Consider the following 20,631-nt stretch of genomic DNA (forward strand, 5'->3'; position numbering starts at 1 on the left):
TGGAGAGAATTTGGATAAGTTGGTTCAGACTGACAGACTCTAAAGTGCCCCGCCTGCCTGAAGACTGTGCCCACTTGTCAGGGGAGGGGCACTGCTTGGAGACGTTTGCAGGAGTTCCGCAGATACCGCCCGGGGCATGGGGCTGCTCCCTTCTCGTCTTCTGGTTTTTCTAGGTATCATTTCTTTTAGCACATGCAGTCCCTTCTTTGCTATGTCCATTTTATCAGGGAAGGACAAAGACTGCGGTTTTGTGCTACTTATAAGAGAGCATTCAGCTACTGCTGACTGACCAACCTCTAATTTCAGCTTCTGCAGGGATTCAGAAATTAGACCAACCAAAGCGGAAGGCTTAAAGAATCTCTGCACTGTGGGGTCCTCAATCAGGTCCTGAACCTCACCTAGATCCAATCTTGAAGATCTGTGGGCACCACTACATTCCTCAGTGGTACTGCCTGCCTGTATAAGCAATGGCATCAAGTCATGCTTTTGTTTTACTAGTTTTGCGTCACACAGTCTAAGTGGAGAAGGATACCATACAGACGGCTGTTTTATACCTTTCATTGCGGTTTACTTTATACCTTAGCAACCATGGACCTCTGAGGAAGGAGTGTTTTCCGAAACACGGACTGTGTCAGGTCCCTTGGTTTGTTATAAGGTTGTATTTTCAACTGCATAAAATATTTGGTATAATAAACATTGCCTGCATCTGGTACATAGGAATCTGCAGTTTGTTTTTTGTTTTGGCTGGTGATACTGCAGTTTTCGTTGGATTCCTTTGTGTTAGTTGTTTTTTGTTTTGGCTGGTGATACTGCAGTTTTCGTTGGATTCCTTTGTGTTAGCAAGTCATCTACGTCATCAATCAGCGAATCAATCCTGGACAACTCAGGAAATCTGGACTTAAGACCCGTGTCCTGGGAAGGGGGAACCCCTGTAGCCAGCAAGGATGCCAAAGAAGGTGCAGATGGCGCCTTTTTCTTGGATAGATAAACCTGAAGAGCATGTTAATAAATTCCGGGGGAAACCCCTTGTCTGGGGCAGCAGCTACCTCCTGGGAACTCTTTTAGGTACTTTTGGAGGATGTTTTCACCTTAAGACGCCAAAACGCAGCAGTGTTTTGCTGGAGCCACCAGGGCACTGTTCCAAGGGCCAATTTTGATTTTTTGGACTAGCACCAGCTAGAGTGAGTGGCAGGACCCCTAAAGGGGTTGAGGGAACTAGGGCCGACGATCTCTCACCCACCTCAAGTACCAAACACATGGAACATGGCTAATCGCCAATCATCCATCGCAAACAGGTCATGAAACCTAAGTATCCTGTCCTGAGGAGTACATCAGAGTAGTTTTCTTGCAAAAACAAAGCTTGTACAGGAAAAGAACTTTAAATTCAAATTGGGAAAATTCAAGATGGCTGCCAATGGTGCACTTTTCAGAGAAAAACAGCCCAGGAAAAGTACAGGAACCCCCAAAATGCAGCAATTTTATGAGTGGGGGAGGCTAGAACTATTTTAAAAATAAATTGTTATTTATTTTTTATTGTATGTAATTTCATGTAACTAATTTTGTTACTTGTACTTTAGACCGTAAGCCGCTCAGGTCTATGACCCTTGGAGCAGGATAGTAAGTTTTAAATAACCTTGGAAACTAGGATTAATAACCAAACTGCTCCAGAACTACTTTTAAAAGACCCCCCCACCATCACTGTGACTGTGCCGAGAGCTGCAGTAAAGGAAGGTGAAACAACTTATACCTCTGATTCAAGCTTTGCAAACTGGACTGAAGGCCTACTAACTGCCCCTACGGTCCAACAACAACAACTGGGGACCTCCACCATCCACAGAACCCACTGTGCAAGTGAACTGGCAGAGGCATGTAGTCGGCTCCAATCTCGGGCACACCATCACAGAGCCACACAGCCTGCACTCAAACTGGGGTAAGCCAGCTCCCAAGGGAATGGTCCCCGAATCGATCTGAAGGTGCAGGTTGTCAAAGAGGAGCACCACAATGCAGCCAACCCCCTGAAAACAAACTTCAGCCACAAAGTCTGATCTCCCGCTGCCAGTGCAGTCTCTGCTGGGAAACTCTGCAGCATGATGACGAGAAATGTGTTAATATACTGAGAAGAAAAATTAAACACAAGTAGAAAAGACTAGTTCCTATTGTCCCACTTGTAGGAAAGTGGAATCCTGAGGAAGGAGGGGAGGGTCTGAAAAACTGATGTAAATGAGGCTTCTTACAAGCAGTCTCGCAACATGGGATGCATAACCCACTTGTCTAGGAATAGAGCGGGATTGTATAAGAAAGGAGAATTAAGGTTCTTACCTGCTAATTTTCTTTCTGTTAGCTTGTAGACTGGTATAGTTCCTTACGGATGGGTATTATACCTCACTGCTACCAGCAGGTGGAGACTGAGATCAAACTCATATAGCATCCCCTCTACTAATCCAGTTTGCCGAATAGCCAAGCAGAACCTAGGAAAATTCTTAACTGAAAACAGTATAACACATGCTGAACAGGAGTGGAGAAAACCAACAAATACTTATAAACCACTGTTGGAACATGTGTAGAACATAAACTTAGTATAGAAAACATTTCCACAGCTCGCCAGCTAAGCCATAGCCGCTGTTCTTACTTCTTCATGGCCCTAGAAAAATACTAGATCCCGTAGAAAAATACGAAATCTGCACGCGAGCAAAAACCTGCAATCACCGCACAAAGACAGCTAAGGTGTGGAACTATACAAGGTAACAGAAAGAAAATTAGGAGGTAAGAACCTAATTTCTCCTTCTGTATTGCTTGATAGACCGGTATAGTTCCTTACGGATGGGACATAACAAAGCAGTACCCATCAAGGGTGGGACCCCTGAAGGGCCGACACCAGAACACCGACGCGCTTGAACATCCAGATGGTAGTGTCTGACAAAGGAATGCAGAGAAGACCAAATTCAGCCTTGCAAATATCCACTGGAAGCACTAGAGAAGATTCAGCCCACGAAGCTGCCTGACCCCTAGTGGAATGAGCCTTGAGAAATTCTGGAACAGGCTTCTTCTTCAGAAGATAAGCAGAAGCAATAGTCTCCTTGATCCAGTACACAATAGTAGCCTTAGAAGCATCATCCCCCTTGCGAGGACACACTAGAAGGACAAAGAGATGATCTGATTTCCTGATCTCCTGGATCCTCTACACATAAGAGCGAAGGACCCAACAGACATCCAACTTGCGTAGCTGACTTTGCTCAGAAAAGCCCTCCTGACACCCAACACCAGGAAGACTACAGATTAACTGATATGAAAAGGAGAAACTATTTTTGGCAGAAAGGAAGGAACAGGCCTCACTCAAGACAACCCGCTCCCTAGAAAACTCCAAGAAGGGAGCCCTACAAGAGAAAGCCTGCAGCTAAGAAACATGTCTACCTGAAGTAATGGCCACCAAGAAGACCACTTTAAGAATAAAGGTCCTTCAAAGAGCAGTCACCCAACGGTGCAAAAGGAGGGCGCACTAGAACTGACAAACCAGATTGAGAGCCCAAGATGGAACAGAGGGCTGCACGGGAGGCCTGAGCAACTTGGCCGCCCGCAAGAAGCGAATCACATCAGGAAAGGCAGTCAAAACGCTGCCCTTTCACTAATCCCCGAAAGGCTGACAATGCTGCAAGCTGAACCCAGAGAGAAGACCAAGCCAGTTCCCTATCCAGGCCATCCTGCAAAAACTGTAAGATGTTAGGGCAGGGAAGCGCGAAAAGAGACCACCCCAGGCACATCACACCACTCCTCAAATAGACGCCAAACCCTCACATAAGCCTGAAAGGTGGAAAGCCTCCAGGACCCCAAGAGATTTGAGATCACTTTATTTGAATACCCCTTCTTACCTAGGCGACTCCTTTCAGGAGCCAAGCCGTAAGACAAAAGGGACCCAGATCGAACTTTTGGAATGGGATCCTGAGTTAGGTCATCCAAGAGAGGCAGAGGAAGAGGATCCGCAACCAAATGCCTCACCAGATCCATGTACCATGGTCATCGAGGCCGATCCGGATGGTGAATTATGCAGAGAAGAACTCTGCCCACTAATGGCTACGGAGGAAACACATACAACAGCCCCTCTATTGGCCATGGTTGAACCAGAGAATCCAGGCTCTCTGCTTGACCATCTCTGCGACACCTGAATAAGCAGGGTACTTTGGCATTGACACTTGTGGCTATCAGGGCCATGAGGGGCTGACCGCAAAACTGCACTATCAACTGAAAAGCCACCTGGCTTAGACACCACTCTCTGGGATCTAGCACGTGAAGACTTAGGAAGTCCAGAACTGGTCGCCATACATGAAGAAGGACAAGGTACTACTCAAAAGGGTCCAGAGAAGAACAACTAAAATGGTTAAGGGGCTGGAGGAGTTGCCGTACAGTGAGAGAGATTGGAGAAATTGGGCCTCTTCTCCCTTGAAAAGAGGAGACAGAGGGGACTTGATCGAATGTTCAAAATACTGAAGGGAATAGACTTAGTAGAGAAAGACAGACTGTTCACCCTCTCCAAGGTAGGGAGAACGAGAGGGCACTCTCTAAAGTTGAAAGGGGATAGATTCCGTACAAACGTAAGGAAATTCTTCTTCACCCAGAGAGTGGTGGAAAGCTGGAACGCTCTTCCGGAGTGTGTTATAGGCGAAAACACCCTCTAGGGTTTCAAGAGAAAGTTGAACAAGTTCTTGCTAAACTGGAACATACGCAGGTGAGGCTGGACTCATTTAGAGCACTGGTCTTTGACCTGAGGGACGCTGCATGAGCAGACTGCTGGGCAGGATGGACCACTGGTCTGACCCAGCAGCGGCATTTTTATGTTCTTATGACTTTAAATCTTGTAGATTTTAGATTTTGGTACTGTCTGATTATGTACACTGTTTTGAGTGCGATGGTATTTTACATTGGATAAATAGGTCCAAAAGAAAAATGATGTATCAAAAGAATCATATGCACAAGTTTTACATCTCTGTTATTTCATATTGTAGCAGCAAAATTCAGAAATCTATGTAAGCTTTGAAACTCACCTACTTCCTTTTCTTTATTACTAGAAAAAAAATGAATTATCTTTGAACGATTTTAGTTTGGTAGAATCAAGTTCATATATGTCTGCACTATTTAAAAAAAACAAAAAAAAAACCAACCCCAAAAAACCCCAACCCCCCCAAAAAAACAACCAACAACCCAAAAAGCAGGCCAATACAGCAAGGCATTAAAAGCCTCTCATCTAATCATACCTTTCATGCTTCCAAAACTTCGCCTGGCTCCAAACCCTCCTATACTTGGCTGGTCTCTTTGGTTGAGTTCCTCATTCACATCTAAATAAAATTTTAAAAAATCCCCGTTTAATGCTTATGTTCAATCTCACCCACCCTCCCCAACTCCCACCCATTTGTAGTACATTTCTTCACTTATACTCTAACTTAAGAGTCAATTATTCTAATTAGGACAACAGGAGAACTTGCAAAGAAATCAAAATATTAAAAGCTCTCTAAACTAGTTTAATATTCTTAGAAGCCTAACAAAGATTAGTTAAACAGTTCAATAATATTAAAATGCAAACAGTAGTCCAGCAGCAAGAGGGGTGCTATCTAGTATTTTGCACTGTCATGTGTACGATTATCTCCCAATTGATAAGATGGGAGAGTTAGAGTATATAGCAATGAATGAAGACATCTTAGAGACCTATTGGAATGAGGACAAACCAATGGGACACCGTTACTGGAGTACAAATTATACTAAAATGATAAGAGTAGATCAAAACAGAGGGTGGGGTAGTGCTATATGTTAAGGAAGGAATTAAATCAATCAAAATAAATATTCAGCATGACATAGATAACAGTGTGGAATCCATATGGATAGAAATTCCTTGTGTAAAGGGAAGGAATTTACAGGTAGGGCATACAGTACTACCATCCCTACAGGTAGAATGAGCAAACGGATGAAGAAATGCTTACAGCAGTGGTCTCAAACTCACAGCCCAGGGGCCAGATATTATTTTGAGGCCCTTGGTATGTTTTATCATAATCACAAAAGTAAAATAAAACAGTTTCTTGATCATATGTCTCTTTAGCTATAAATTAAAATATTAAGACTTAGCCAAAAGGAAAGATTTATAAACTATAAAGTTTTACCTCATGCAAAATTGTCATTTCTTTAATAAGACATTTAACTATTTTTTCTGAGGCCCTCCAAGTACCAACAAATCCAAAATGTGGCCCTGCAAATGGTGTGAGTTTGAGACCACTGGCTTACAGATATCAGGAAAGCTGGCAAATTGGTCAAAAGTATACTAATGGGTGATTTCAATTACCAATAACTTCCAGTGTCTTACTCAAATCAAAAAATAAGGGTTCACTGCCTAACATCCTCAAATTGATCAATAACAATCCCTATGTTGGGAAAAAGGCCTCATTGAGCTTCAATACCAAAAAACAAAACAAACACTCAAACTTCTGCTGTCATATATTTTAGAAATGATTCTTCGATCGATATCAAACATTCTTCAGTAGCTTCAATAAGAAATGCAGGCAGTATTGTCCCCAAACATTCAGCATAGCATAGCAGCGGAAAAATACCACAATCAACTTAGTTTGCTTAAATTTACAGCCGTGCTCCTTCAGAGCCTCAGCTGTTTCCAGCGGTGTCTTCTTCGACTTCTTCTTCTTCGATTGTGGTATTTTTCCGCTGCTATGCTATGCTGAATGTTTGGGGACAATACTGCCTGCATTTCTTATTGAAGCTACTGAAGAATGTTTGATATCAATCGAAGAATCATTTCTAAAACTATATGACTAAAATTAGCAGAAGTTTGAGTGTTTGTTTTGTTTTTTGGTCTATGAAGCTCAACTGAGGCCTTTTTTCTCCCAACATAGGGATTGTTACTAATCAGTTATCAGTTTGAGGATGTTAGGCAGTGAACCCTTATTTTTTGACGAGTAAGACACTGGAAGTTATTGTGGCGATTTCAATTACCCCAAAGCGCCAATATTTCCTGAGATTCAACTAGCTTCAACACAGTTCTCTAACATTGTGAGGTCTATGCTTTAGCTCCAGATGAAGGAGATGTAATCTTCTGAAATGGAGCCCCGTAGAGCTTCAATTATCATCAACTTGGATATCTTATCAGCATGAACAATGGACTACTAGCAACTGTTGGGAGATAAGTTTTCCCTTTTCTCTTTTAAAAGCTCTATTTATTATATGCTTTCTTAGCCATTGAAGGAGGACACATTTTTCTTTGAGAGTTGAACCCCTTTGTAGCAAAAAAAAAATTTTTGCACACAGTATATTGAGACCACAATTGATATTAATTTAATTTTGTGTTTTTGCATGTTTTTTTGCACAATTATCACTAAGGGTCCATGGATGTTACATTTCAAGTAACCCTATTGGGTTATATTCTTTGCAGCTCAATATTACAGGTTTGTCCTGACTTTAAACTGTGTTAACTGAGGACCCACCACAAATTTTGGTATTCTTAGTCATCATTTGATCTTCCAATATACTTATTGGATATAGGAGGAATTTCCGATTTCAATTACCCCCAACATCAACTGGATAAATGTTACAACAGGGAGTGCTAGGGAGGTAAATTCCTAGACATAAATGACCGCTTCTTGAAACAACTGGTCCAATATGTCTTAGTGGAATGCATGGCATACTATGAGAAGAAAAAGTGTTGAGTGTGATGGGAAACCACAGTTACTTACCGTAACATGTGTTATCCAGGGACAGCAGGCAGATATTCTCGACATGTGGGTGACGTCATCCACAGAGCCCCATCGCGGACAGCTTTTCAAGCAAACTTGATTGAAGACCTCAAGTTTTTTAGTGCTGCACCACGCATGCGTGTGCCTTCCCGCTCAGCTAGAGGGCGCGTCTCCTCAACGTTGTCTTCAGTTCAGATAGTTAGCAAAGAAGCCAACCCGGGGAGGTGGGAGGGTTGCAAGAATATCTGCCTGCCGTCCCTGGATAGCACCTGTTACGGTAAGTAACTGTGCTTTATCCCAGGAAAAGCAGGCAGCATATTCGACATGTGGGTGACCTCCAAGCTAACCAGGAAGGGACGAAGGGGAGTTGGCAAATTAGGAGAACATATTACGCAAAACCGACAGGCCGAACCGGCCGTCGTTCCTGGAAAAGGTATACAGACAGTAGTGAGAGGTGAATGTATGAACCGAGGACCAAGTGGCGGCCTTGCAGATCTCCTCAATAGGCGTGGACCTGAGGAAAGCGACAGACGCCGTCATCGCTCTGACTTTATGCCCTATGACCCAACCTGGCAGCGGGAGACCAGCCTGAGCGTAGCAGAAGGAAATACAAGCAGCCAACCAATTGGACAAGATACGCTTGGAAAAAGGGCAGCCCAACCGATTGGAATCAAAAGATAGGAAGAGCTGAGGAGTCGTCCGATGAGCCTGGGTGCGTTGGAGGTAAAACGCCAACGTCCTCATACAGTCAATCTCACCAGGATGAGAGTGGGGCTTCGGAAAAAATACCAGAAGAACAATGGACTGGTTGAGGTGAAAGTCCTAAACCACCTTGGGCAAGAACTTGGAATGAGTACGAAGGACCATCTTGTCATGATGAAATACAGTAAAAGGCGGGTCCGCAACCAGAACTTGCAGCTCACTGACTCTGCGAGCAGACGTGAAAGTAACCAGGAACACCACCTTCCAAGTGAGGTACCTCAGATGAGCCTTATCAATGGATTCAAACAGAGGTTTCATCAATTGAGCTAAAACCACATTAAGATCTCAAATCACTGGAGGAGGTTTGAGTGGAGGATGAACACTGAAGAGTCCCTTCATAAATCGGGAAGCCACCGGATGGACAGAGAGTGGTTTCCCATCAAGCAGCAATGATGAAAGGCAGCAATTGCACTGAGGTGGACTCGAATAGAAGTCAATTTGAGGCCAGACCGAGACAAATGGAACAGATAATCCAGCACGGAAGGCAAGGAGGCAGATAGTGGTTTCATGCGGTGCTCAGCACACCACGCAGCAAATCTGGTCCATTTCTGGGAATAGCATTGTCGAGTGGAGCTCTTCAGAGAGGCCTCGAGAACATCCCTCACTGACTGAGAGAAGCCGAAGGAGGGAGCCACGTGCAGAGGAACCAAGCTGTTAAGTGTAGAGACTGCAGATTGGGATGCAACAGCGAACCCCGACACAGCACAGAAGTAAACACAGGCAGCAGCAGAGGCTCCCGGACACTGAGTTGAAGGAGAAGGGATAACCACGGCTGCCGGGGCCAGCGAGGAGCTATCAAGATCATAGAAACATAGATGACGGCAGGTAAGGGCCATAGCCCATCAGGTCTGCCCACTCTACTGACCCACCCCCAAGTCTACTATCCTAGGGATCCCACTCTTGGCGCCAGGTTCCCTTGGCTTAACCCTCTAAGGGATCACACATGGGCATCCCATTTGCTCTTAAATTCTTGCACACTGTTTGCCTCGATCACCTGCACTGGGAGCTCGTTCCAAGGACCAACCAAATATTTCCTGGTGGCGCCATGAAATTTCCCGCTCCCAAGTTTGAGTGGATGCCCTCTTGTGGCTGAGGGTCCTTTGAGAAAGAGAATCTCTTCTTCCATCTCGATACGGCCGGTAATATACTTAAACGTCTCGATCATGTCTCCTCTCTCCCTCGAGTGAGTACAGCCGCAAATTTTTCAGCCTTTCCTCATACGATAGATCCTTGAGCCCCGAGACCATCCTGGTGGCCATCCGTTGCACCGACTCTACTCTCAGCACATCTTTTCGGTAGTGTGGCCTCCAGAATTGCACACAGTATTCCAAATGAGGTCTCACCATGGTTCTGTATAATGGCATTATGACTTCAGGCTTCCAGCTGACGAAACTCCTGCGGATGCAACCTAACAACTGTCTTGCCTTATTTGAAGCCTTCTCCACATGATCAGCAGTTTTCATGTCTGCGCTGATGATCACTCCCAAGTCTCGTTCTGTTGAAGTTCTAGCTAAGGTCTCACCATTCAAGGTGTAAGTTCTGCACTGATTTCTGCTGCCGAGGTGCATGATCTTGCATTTCTTAGCGTTGAAGCCCAGCTGCCAAGTCGAGGATCAAAGCTCCAACAAATGTAGGTTCTGTGTCATACTATCGGGTGAATTGCCATCTCTCACTATATTGCATAGTTTGGCGTCGTCAGCGAATAACGTTATCTTACCTTGAAGCCCCTGAGTTAGGTCCCCTATGAATATGTTGAAAAGGAGCGGGCCCAAGACTGAGCCCTGCAGTACTCCACTGGTCACCTCCGATGTTTTAGAGAGGGTACCGTTAACTACCACCCTCTGAAGTCTGCCACTCAGCCAGTCATTGACCCATGTAATTAGTTTTTCTCCCACCCCCATTGATTTCATCTTCCTCAACAGCCTGCGAAGCGGGACACTTATCGAAAGCTTTGCTGAAGTCTAGGTATACAAGGTCCACGGATTCTCCCAAGTCTAACTGTTTTGTTACCCAGTCAAAGAAGCTGATGAGATTGGATTGGCAGGACCTACCCTTGGTGAATTCGTGTTGACTGGGATCCTATAGATTCTCCTCATCCAAGATTGCGATTAATTTACGTTTGATTAGTGTTTCCATGAGTCTGCATACTATTGATGTGACTCACCGGTCTGTAGTTTGCAGCCTCTGCCCTGCAACCCTTTTTGTGCAGTGGAACAACGTTAGCTGTTTTCCAGTCTATGAGGACTCTCCCCGAACTTAGGGAGAGATTGAAGAGTCCTGATAGCAGTTCTGCCAGGACATCACGCAGCTCACTGAGCACCCTGGGGTGTAGATTGTCCGGTCCCATGGCTTTGTTCACCTTGAGTCTTGCCAGTTCATAGTATATGTCGCCAGGTGTAAACTCGAAATTCTGAAACTGGTCTTCCACGCTGGGCCTTGCCTGCAACTGCGGACCGTGCCCCGGTGCCTCGCAGGTGAAGACCGAGCAGAAGTATTCATTCAGTAGTTCTGCTTTATCGGAATCTGATTCTGCGCAGTTCCCATCTGGTTTTCTAAGGCGTACTATCCCGTCTGTGTTCTTTTTCCTATCACTAATATACCTGAAGAAGGATTTGTCCCCTTTCTTCATGTTCTTTGCCAGAGTCTCTTCCACTTGAAGTTTGGCCTCCCTCACTGCCATTTTGACCGCTGCAGACCTCGCCCTATGTTCTAATTTAGCTTCCCTAGTCTCCGTTCGTTTGTAGGAAATAAATGCTTTTTTCTTGTCCTTGACGAGATGCAAGATTTCTATGGAGTACCTTTGGGGTTTGTTGTTTCTCCGCCGTTTGTGTACTGATTTAATGTAGAGGCTTGTCACTTCATGTATGGTAGATTTCAGGGATGACCACATAACTTCCACATCATCGGTCGTAGCTTGGTTCTGCAGTGTCCGGTGGACGAAATCTCCCATGCGTTTGAAGTCAGTGCCTCGGAAGTACTTTTGTTTCCGTGTTTGATCTAGGGAAACCTTTCCTGAGGTAGAACCACACCATGTTGTGGTCACTGGAGGCTAGCGTATCGCCTACCGAGACCTTCGAGACACTATCCCCGTTGGTGAGTACCAGGTCCAGGATCGCCTGGGCCCTAGTGGGTTCCAATACCATTTGTTTGAGTCGTGCTCCCTTTATGGATGTTAACAGTCTCCTGCTGCCGCTGGTTGTTGCTGAGTACGAGTTCCAATCTGCGTCAGGCATGTTGAAGTCCCCTAGCAGAACAGCGTCGCCCCATAGAGTGATATTCTCTACGTCTTCAATTAATTCGGAGTCTTTGTCTTCCAGTTGTCTTGGAGGTCTATATACTACACCAAGATACAGGCATTTTTCCCTAACTTTGGCCAGGTTCACCCAGAGGGATTCCCCGGTGTACTTGACATTTGTGATTCTGGTAGTTTTGATGTCTTCTTTAATGTATAGTGCCACCCCTCCCCCTGACTTTCCCTCTCTGTCCTGACGAAATAAGTTGTATCCCGGTATAGCCATATCCCAGCCAGGAGAGTATGTGAACCAAGTTTCGGATATTGCCACCATGTCAAGGTCGGCATTCATTATTTCTGTCTCTAATTCTAGAATCTTATTGCCTAAACTGTGTGCATTAACATACATAGCCCTCCATACCCTGTGATTGCTAAGTCCCTGTGGGGAGTTTCCCACCTGGGGTAGTGCGACTCCTAGAGAATTGTTTGCAATGGGGGTACTTACTTTGGACTTAGAATCGGAGTTTCGACTCACCTCATTAGGATCATTTCTTACTGCACTTGTATCTGAGTGGGCACCCTCCCCCGGCTTACCTAGTTTAAAGCCCTACGAAGCAGGCGGGCTAGTCGGTGTCCAAAGACATGCTTACCCTGCTGGTCAGATGGAGTCCGTCTGGTCCCTGAAGTCCTTGCAACGCCTCTCCATGGTTCAGGAATCAGAAGTTCATTTCCTGGCACCATCCTTGAAGCCACTCGTTAGTCCTCAGTATACGCTCATCCCTGGCACTTCCTTTGCTTCTAACTGGGAGGATCGAGGAGAAGACCACCTGCGCTCCTGTCTGTTTCAGCCTCTCACCCAGGGCTCCAAAGTCTCTAGTTATGTTCTCCGGGGTGTTCATAGCAGTGTCATTTGTGCCAATGTGGATGAGGACCATGGGGAAGTGATCTTGGGGCTTGAGAAGCCTATCAAGACAGGCGGTGACATCTCGGACCCTGGCTCCAGGCAGACAGCAAACCTCCCTTGACTGCATATCCGGTCTACAGATTGGTCCCTCGGTGCCCCTCAGCATGGAGTCCCCAATGACTATTACTCTGCGCTTCTTTGGGGGGAGCCGATCAGTTGTCCCTGGAGTTGGAGCCGTGCGCTGGACTACCTCCTGCTCCTTGTCGACATCTTCTAGCTGTAGGATCTGGAATATGTTCCTCAGGGTGAGTTGTGGGTGGATGTAAAGCTGCCCTGTTGGTGAGAAAAAGAAGAAGAGGGTGAAGAGATTGAAAGAGGGGGGTGGGATCTCCGGTGTTTGCCCGTGGCGCGAGCCGACTTGAGCTGCAAGAGAGTCCTCAAGATCAAAGGAAAAGAAGGGAAAGCGTAGAGGAACCGGACCATCCAATCCAGCAGGAAAGCATCTGCCTCGAGACGATCTGGGGAGTAAATCCTGGAACAGAAGTGAGTAGGCTTGTGGTTGAGGGGGGAGGCGAACAGATCTATTTGCGGCGTCCCCCATCGAGCAAACACCTGGCGCAGAATCGAGGCATGGAGTGACCATTCATGAGGTTGGAGAAGACGACTCAACCTATCCGCAAGGCTGTTGTGATCTCCCTGGATGTAGACCACTCAAAGGAAGATGTTGTGGTTGATCGCCTACTCCCAGAGCCGAAGAGCCTCCCGCCACAGAGACAGGGAACCCGTACACCCCTACTTGTTCACATAATACATTGCCACCTGATTGTCCGTGCGCACCAGGACGACCTGATCCTGAAGCAGATGATGAAATGCGACCAGGGCATTGAAAATGACCCGAAGCTCCAGCAGGTTGATGTGGCACCGACAGTCGGCACTCGACCAAAGACACTGGGTCCGGAGGCAGTCGAGGTGAGCCCCCCAGGCATACGCGGAAGAGTCCGTTGGTGAGGACCTTCCGCAACAGGGGCGTGAGAGATGAGCAAACCTCTCGAAATATTGGAACAGCGCGTCCACCAGCGGAGTGAAAGCCTTAAGGAGGGAGTCACAGCAATGCACCGAGAGCAGGATCCTGGTCCTGTCTCCACTGGGACCCCAGAGTCTACTGCGGTATGCGGAGGTGAAGCCTGGCAAACGGAAGTCACATGAACCATGGAGGCCATGTGAACCAACAGGATCATCATCTGCTTGGCGGAGGCCATGGACTGAAGAGGCGACCCTCTGGCACAGGTGGATAAGGGCCATTGCCGAGACTGAGGCAGGAACGAGCGGTGGCGCCCCAATGAACTGCAGAGACTGAGAAGGGCTCAACTGGGACTTTGGAAAGTTGACCTCAAAGCCCAGATTCTGAAAGGAAGAAAATAGTCCGTTGAGTTGCTGAAATAACCCCCTCCCATTACGGCACTTTGACAAGCCAGTCATCGATGGTACGGAAACACCTGGAAGGACCCTGCGGACCGCAGGCCCCCGCCACCACCACAAGGCATTTGGTGAATACCCGGAGGGACGAAGCGAGCCCGAACGGGAGGACCCGATACTGCAGGTGAAGGTCTCCCACCTGAAACTGAAGGAACCGGCGAGAGGCCGGGTGGATCGGAATGCAAGTGTAGGCCTTCTTCAGGTCCAAAGAGCAAAGCCAGTCCTCCTCGTCCAAAAGGGGGGTACAACGTGGTAAGAGAGAGCATACGAACTTCTCCTTGACCAGGAACTTGTTCAGCTCTCGGAGGTCCAGGATAGGGCGCAGGTCCCCAGTCTTTATGGGAACCAGAAAGTACCGGGAGTAAAACCCCGAACCCTGCTGACACACAGGGACCTCCTCCATCGCCCGGAGACGAAGAAGGGCATGGGCCTCCTGGATAAGGGGGAGTTGCGCTCTGTTCGAAGGACACTCTCCTGGGGGCAGGGCCGGAGCCGGAGGCGGCGCCTGAAATGCAGAGAATACCCCTCCCAGATGATGGAGAGGACCCAATGGTCCGCCATGATCAGAGCCCAGGGGAGAAAAGGCACTGAGGCGGCCCACTATAGGCAGAGGAGAGTGCTCGAGGATGGAGGTGGCTGGCTCGCCCCAACCCAGATAGTCAAAAGGACGGTGCATGCTTACCCGTTGCTAGGGCCTGAGGCTTCTGAGGGGCTCTCTGCTGATGCCGACGCTGAGGAGGCGGCCTGGAAAACGCCGGCGTCGACTTCTGGGGGTAGCGCTTGGAAGGCAACTTATATGACTTTGGAGGGGCGGGCTTCGCCTTGGGCCGTACCAAAGAGGCGAAGGAGTGCTCATGCTCAGAGAGGCGTTTGGTGGCTGCCTCTATAGAGTCATCAAAGAGTTTGTTGCCCAAGCAGGGGAGATTCGCCAGCCGGTCCTGCAGATTCGGGTCTGCAGATGCGGAGCCAAGCCAATCGGTGCATGGCTATGGCAAAGGCGGAGACCCTGGAGGAGAGTTCAAAGGCATCATATGATGCCTGAAACATATAAAGTCTAATCAGCAACAAGGTATCCAGGAGCCGGTGAAATTCCACCTGGTGACGGACCGGCAAATCCTCCAGAAAAGAGGCATAGATTTAATGCATTCTTTGAGGAAGGAGGTGAACGTGAAGTTGTAGTTCAGCACCCTATTGGCCCAGCATCGAGTTTTGGTACAGGCACCTGCCAAACTTGTCCATAGTCCTGGCCCACCCAGCACGGGGGTACAGCTGCATAGACTTGAAGGAATTGGACTTCTTCAGGGAAGACTCCACCACCAGGTGATGGTGAAAAAGTTGAGCCTTGTCAAAGCCCTTACAGGGGACTGTCCGGTACCTGGACTCCATTTGGATGGAATAGCCGGGACAGCATAATGAGTTTCCAGATTCTGGAAGAAATGTCTGTTTGCACAATCTGATTCAAGGACGAAGGGGATTCCTTAGGAGGATAAGGAAACCCATCTCCTCCAAATATTCCTGGGTATACCTGGAATCAGACTGGAGGTCCAATTGCAGCGCCTTACCCATGTCCAACACAAACCCGGTGAAGGAGGAGGCTTACCCGCTAGAAGGGCCCCACTCCGGGGGGAAACCGAGCGAGACTTCGGGGCAGCCGAAAATGAGGAGGATGCCTCCCTCGAATACATAGAAACAGACGGCAGATAAGGGCCACGGCCCATCCAGGTCTGCCCACCCTAATGACCCTCCCCTACCTTTAATCTGAATAGATCCGCACGTGTCGATCCCATTTGGCCTTAAAATCAGGCATGCTGCTGCCTCGATCACCTGAAGTAGAAGACTATTTCCAATCGATCAACCACCCTTTCAGTGAAAAGAATTTCCTGTGTCACCGCGCAGTTTTCCCAGCCCTGATTTTCCACGGATGCCCTCTTGTTGCCATGGGACCCTTGAAAAAGAAGATATCTTCCTCCGCCTCGATGCGGCCCATGAGATACCTGAACGTCTCGATCATGTTTCAACTCTCTCTGCGCACCTATAGCTGTAATTTATCTAGCCGTTCCTCGTACGGGAGATCCTTGAGTCCCGAGACCATCCGGGTGGCCATTCTCTGGACCGACTCCAGTTTCAGCACATCCTTGCGATAATGCGGCCTCCAGAATTGCACACAGAATTCCAGGTGGGGTCTCACCATGGATCTATACAATGGCATAATGACTTCAGGCTTACGGCTGACAAAATCCCTGCGTATGCAACCTATGATTTCTCTTGCCTTGGATGAAGCTTGCTCCACTTGATTGGCAGCCTTCATGTCTTCATTGACGATCACCCCTAAGTCTCGTTACTGCTACTGTCCTTGTTAGGATCTCGCCAATAAGGGTATAAGTCTTGCATGGATTTTGGCTGCCCAGGTGCATAACCTTGCATTTTTTGGCATTGAAGCTGAGTTGCCAGGTCCTAGATCAGTAGGAGTATGTCATGCATCATGTTGTCAGGCATTGAATTTTTGTCCGTTGTGCTTTTGCCCACTACATTGCTTAGTTTGGCATCATCGGCGAATAATGTTATTTTACCTCGGAGCCCTTCTGCCAAGTCTCTTATAAAGATGTTGAATAGGATCGGGCCCAAGACCGAGCCCTGAGGCACTCCACTGATCACCTCCGTCATTTCGGAGGGGGTGCCGTTCACCACTACCCTTTGAAGCCTACCTCCAAGCCAGTTCCAAACCCATTTCGTCAATGTGTCGCCCAATCCTATAGAATTCATCTTGCTCAGCAACCTGCTGAGTGGTACGCTATCGAATGCTTTGCTAAAGTCCAGGGACTCCCCAACATCCAGCTTCCCCATCACCCAGTCAAAGAAGCTGATCAGGTTGGATTGGCAGGATCTCCCCTTAGTAAATCCATGTTGACAGGGATCCTGTAGATTCTCCTCATTCAGGATCGTATCCAATTGGCGTTTGATTAGAGTTTCCATTAGTTTGCTCACTATTGATGCGAGACTCACTGGTCTGTAGTTTGCTGCCTCCATCTTTGAGCCTTTTTTGTGTAGTGGAATGACGTTAGCCGTCTTCCAGTCCAACGGGACGCTGCCTGTACTAAGGGAGAAATTGAAGAGTGCGGACAGCGGCTCCGCCAAGACATCACTCAACTCCCTGAGCACCCTGGGGTGTAGGTTGTCAGGCCCCATTGCCTTGTTAACTTTGAGCATTGACAGCTCACAGTAGACACTGCTGGGCGTAAACTCGAAATTACTAAACGGGTCAACTGTGTCAACCCTTGTCTGTAGCTGAGGGCCGAGCCCTGGCGCCTCTCGGGTGAAGACTGAGCAGAAGTATTCATTTAACAGTTGGGCTTTTTCCGAGTCCTTTTCCACATAGTCTCCATCTGGTTTCCTAAGACGTACTATCCCGCCTGAGTTTTTACTCCTTTCACCGATATACCTGAAGAAGGATTTATCTCCCTTCTGGATGTTCTTCGCTAGAGACTCCTCCATGTGGAATTTAGCCTCCCTAACTGCTGTTTTGACGGCTTTTGACTTGGTCAGATAGTCTGCTCTACAGTCCTGTTTCCCCGATTATTTGTAAGAGATGAATGCTTTTTTCTTCTCCTTGATGAGGTCAGAGATCTCCGCAGTGAACCACTGCAGCTTATTGTTCCTTCGCCATTTACTTACTAATTTAACATAGCAGTTTGTTGCTTCCTATATAGTGGCTTTCAAAGTCGACCACATTTCTTCCACGTTATCTGTTTCTGCTTGGCTTTGTAGCACCTGGTGAACGAAGTCACCCATGTCTTGGAAGTTTGTGTCCTTGAATTTGAGGACCTTGGTCAGTGTGGTAGATTTAGTGAAACCAAGATTGAACCATACCATGTTGTGGTCACTGGAGGCCAATGTGTCACCCACCGAGACCTCTGTGACACTTTCTCCATTGGTAAGTAACAGGTCCAGTATTGCCTGATCCCTTGTTGGGTCCAATACCAGTTGCCTGAGACGTGCTCCCTTCATAGAGTTTAATAGCCTCCTGCTGCTGCCGGAAGCAGAGGAAAGTGTGTCCCAATTCACATCAGGCATGTTGAAGTCACCTAACAATACTGTGTCCCCACGCAAGGTGATATTCTCTATATCTCCGATTAATTCCATATCCAGGTCATCCTGTTGTTTTGGGAGTCTGTATATTACGCCAAGATACAGGATTTTGTCCTTCCCTCTGGCCAAATTAACCCAAAGGGATTCCCCAGTGTACATCTGCGATTCTTGTGACCTTAATGTCATCTTTAGTATATAATGCTACACCTCCTCCCATTTTGCCCTCCCTGTCCTGGCGAAGCAAGTTGTAACCCGGTATGACCATGTCCCTCCCGTGGGAGTCCGTGAGCCAGGTCTCAGATATCGCCACTACATCCAGGTCGGCATTCCTTATTTCTGTTTCCAATTCCAGGATCTGCGCCGGGGTATCAGTGTCCACAAGCATGGACGGCGAGGAAGCCCCACTGAAGGAACGAGGCGGAGTCGACTACTGCTTGCGTCGAGGAACCCGGGAAGGCGAAGACCCCGGGGTCCGAGGAACGGAGAACCGGGCAACCCACTCCGGTGAGCCCTAGGGAGAAGAAATATGTCGACCTTGGAGGGAGGCGGGAGTCCTCGACCTTGGCAACCCGCGGTCCGGAGACCGGGGTGGGAGAAGAAAAGGGTTAGACAGGACGAGGTCCAAAGGCTTAATGGACTCAGTAGTGCGAGAGCCCGAAGACCAACCTCACCTCTTGGGAGAATCCCTGGGCCGCTTCGCAGCTCTCCGCCTCAAGGATGAGGCACGTCTTGACCGGTGCTTCGCACGAGGCCGAGCAGCGGGAGCAGTTCACCTCGACGGAACTGGCGAGGAATCACTCGAGGACAAGCGTCGAGACCGACGCAACTTGCCGCGACGCTCAGGCTGGTCCGCAACGAGCGAGGTCGAGACTGGGGCAAGTTGGGCCAAAGCCGAGGAGATCTGCGAGGTTAAAATAGCCTTAAGCATATCCTCTAACATCGGCACGGAGACCATAGGGTTCGGACGAACCGGTGCTCCACTGCACTCCTCTTCAAGGCCGGAAGGACTACGCTCGCTGCCTGGGTGACCAGAGACTCCGAGGAAGGCTTCTTCGGTAGCTGAGCTGAACCTGAAAGAGGAAGAGGAGACTTACCCGAAGCCGAGGTCTTCAGAGCCGGGGCCCCCGAGGACTTAGAGGCAGAGGGAGATTTGCCTGGGACCGAGGTCTTTGAGGCTGACGTCAAGACCGAGGCCGGGGTTGAGGTCGAGGCATCACCAGCTTCCATGGCGAAGAGGTCAAGGATCTTCACCTGACGCCGAAGAGCCCGAGGCTGAAGGGTGGCACAACGAGAACAGGAGTCCGAGGTGTGATCGACACCGAGGCAAAGGATACACCAACGGAGCGGGTCCATGATAGAGATAACCCGACCGTGCTGTGTGCACTTTTTAAACCCGGTGAGAGGCCGGGACATAAGGCAAGGAGAGAGGGCCACAGCACAGCCGAGGCCGAGCGGCCACCAAAAGACTGGGATGCCCTGGTCACGGAGAAACGAAAACAAAAAAAGAATCTTTTTTTTTTTTTTTTGGTATACGGAAAAAAGTAAGAAACAAAGTGCAGAGCACAGCGACTTCAGACTCGAAAACAAGAAAAGCCGCGGTGCAAGAAAGGCACAGGATCGCAGAGAAGAGAGGGCTTTCTGGCTCCGCGGAAAATTAGGAACTGAAGATCATGTTGAGGAGACGCGCCCTCTAGCTGAGCCGGAAGGCACATGCATGCTTGGTGCAGCACTAGCAAATTTGAGGTCTTCAATCAAGTTTGCTTGAAAAGCTGTCCGCGACGGGGCTCCATGGATGACATCACCCACATGTCGAGAATATGTTGCCTGCTTGTCCTGGGATAAACATCATAACGTGATCAAATTTTGAGCGCATGTCTGGAGTGATGTTCCTAAAGAAATTAATTTAGTAGCATTTAATTTTCAAAAGGACTACAATAAAATGAGAAAAATGGTTAAAAATAAGCTGAAAGGATCAGTAGCAAAGGTTAGGATTGTAAACTAGGTGTGGACATTTAAAAATAGCATCATGAAAGTCCACAACAGATGTTTTCTATTCTTTTCACCTTTAATACATGGAATACAAGAGCTGGCATGGTTAAAAGATGACGTGAAAGAGGCCATAAAACATCCTTTAAAGAATGGAAAAAGGATCCAAATGGAGAAAATAAGGAGAGAAATAAGCATTGGCATATTAGATGCAAAGCATTGATAAAGAAAGCTAAGAAAGAATATAAAGAGAAATTTGCCAAAAAGGTAAAAACTCATCGTAACAAATTTTTTTGGTACATCGGAAGCAGTAAACCTGTGAGGGAATCTGTGGAACTGTTGGATGATCAAGGAGCAAAAAATATCAAGGAGAAAAAGGGGCACTCATTGAGGATAAGGTTGTAGCAGAGAAACTGAATTAGTTCATTGCTTTAAACTAAACTAAGCCTTAAGTTTGTATACCG

At 47.6% G+C, this 20,631-nt stretch overlaps 1 protein-coding gene across 6 annotated transcripts in view; it reads right to left on the reverse strand.

The window, feature by feature from the left end:
* The window catches only part of DDX4 (DEAD-box helicase 4), a 340,193-nt gene that overhangs the window by 244,859 nt on the left and 74,703 nt on the right, over nt 1-20,631 (reverse strand). For all 6 annotated transcript variants that reach the window (XM_033931141.1, XM_033931188.1, XM_033931180.1 and 3 more), the window contains one exon: nt 5,247-5,327. In XM_033931141.1, coding sequence (XP_033787032.1) covers nt 5,247-5,327 — 81 coding nt within the window. The remainder of the gene's footprint in view (nt 1-5,246; nt 5,328-20,631) is intronic.

This window comes from Geotrypetes seraphini, chromosome 1 (assembly GCF_902459505.1).
Source record: "Geotrypetes seraphini chromosome 1, aGeoSer1.1, whole genome shotgun sequence".
Taxonomy (NCBI): Eukaryota; Metazoa; Chordata; class Amphibia; order Gymnophiona; family Dermophiidae; genus Geotrypetes; species Geotrypetes seraphini.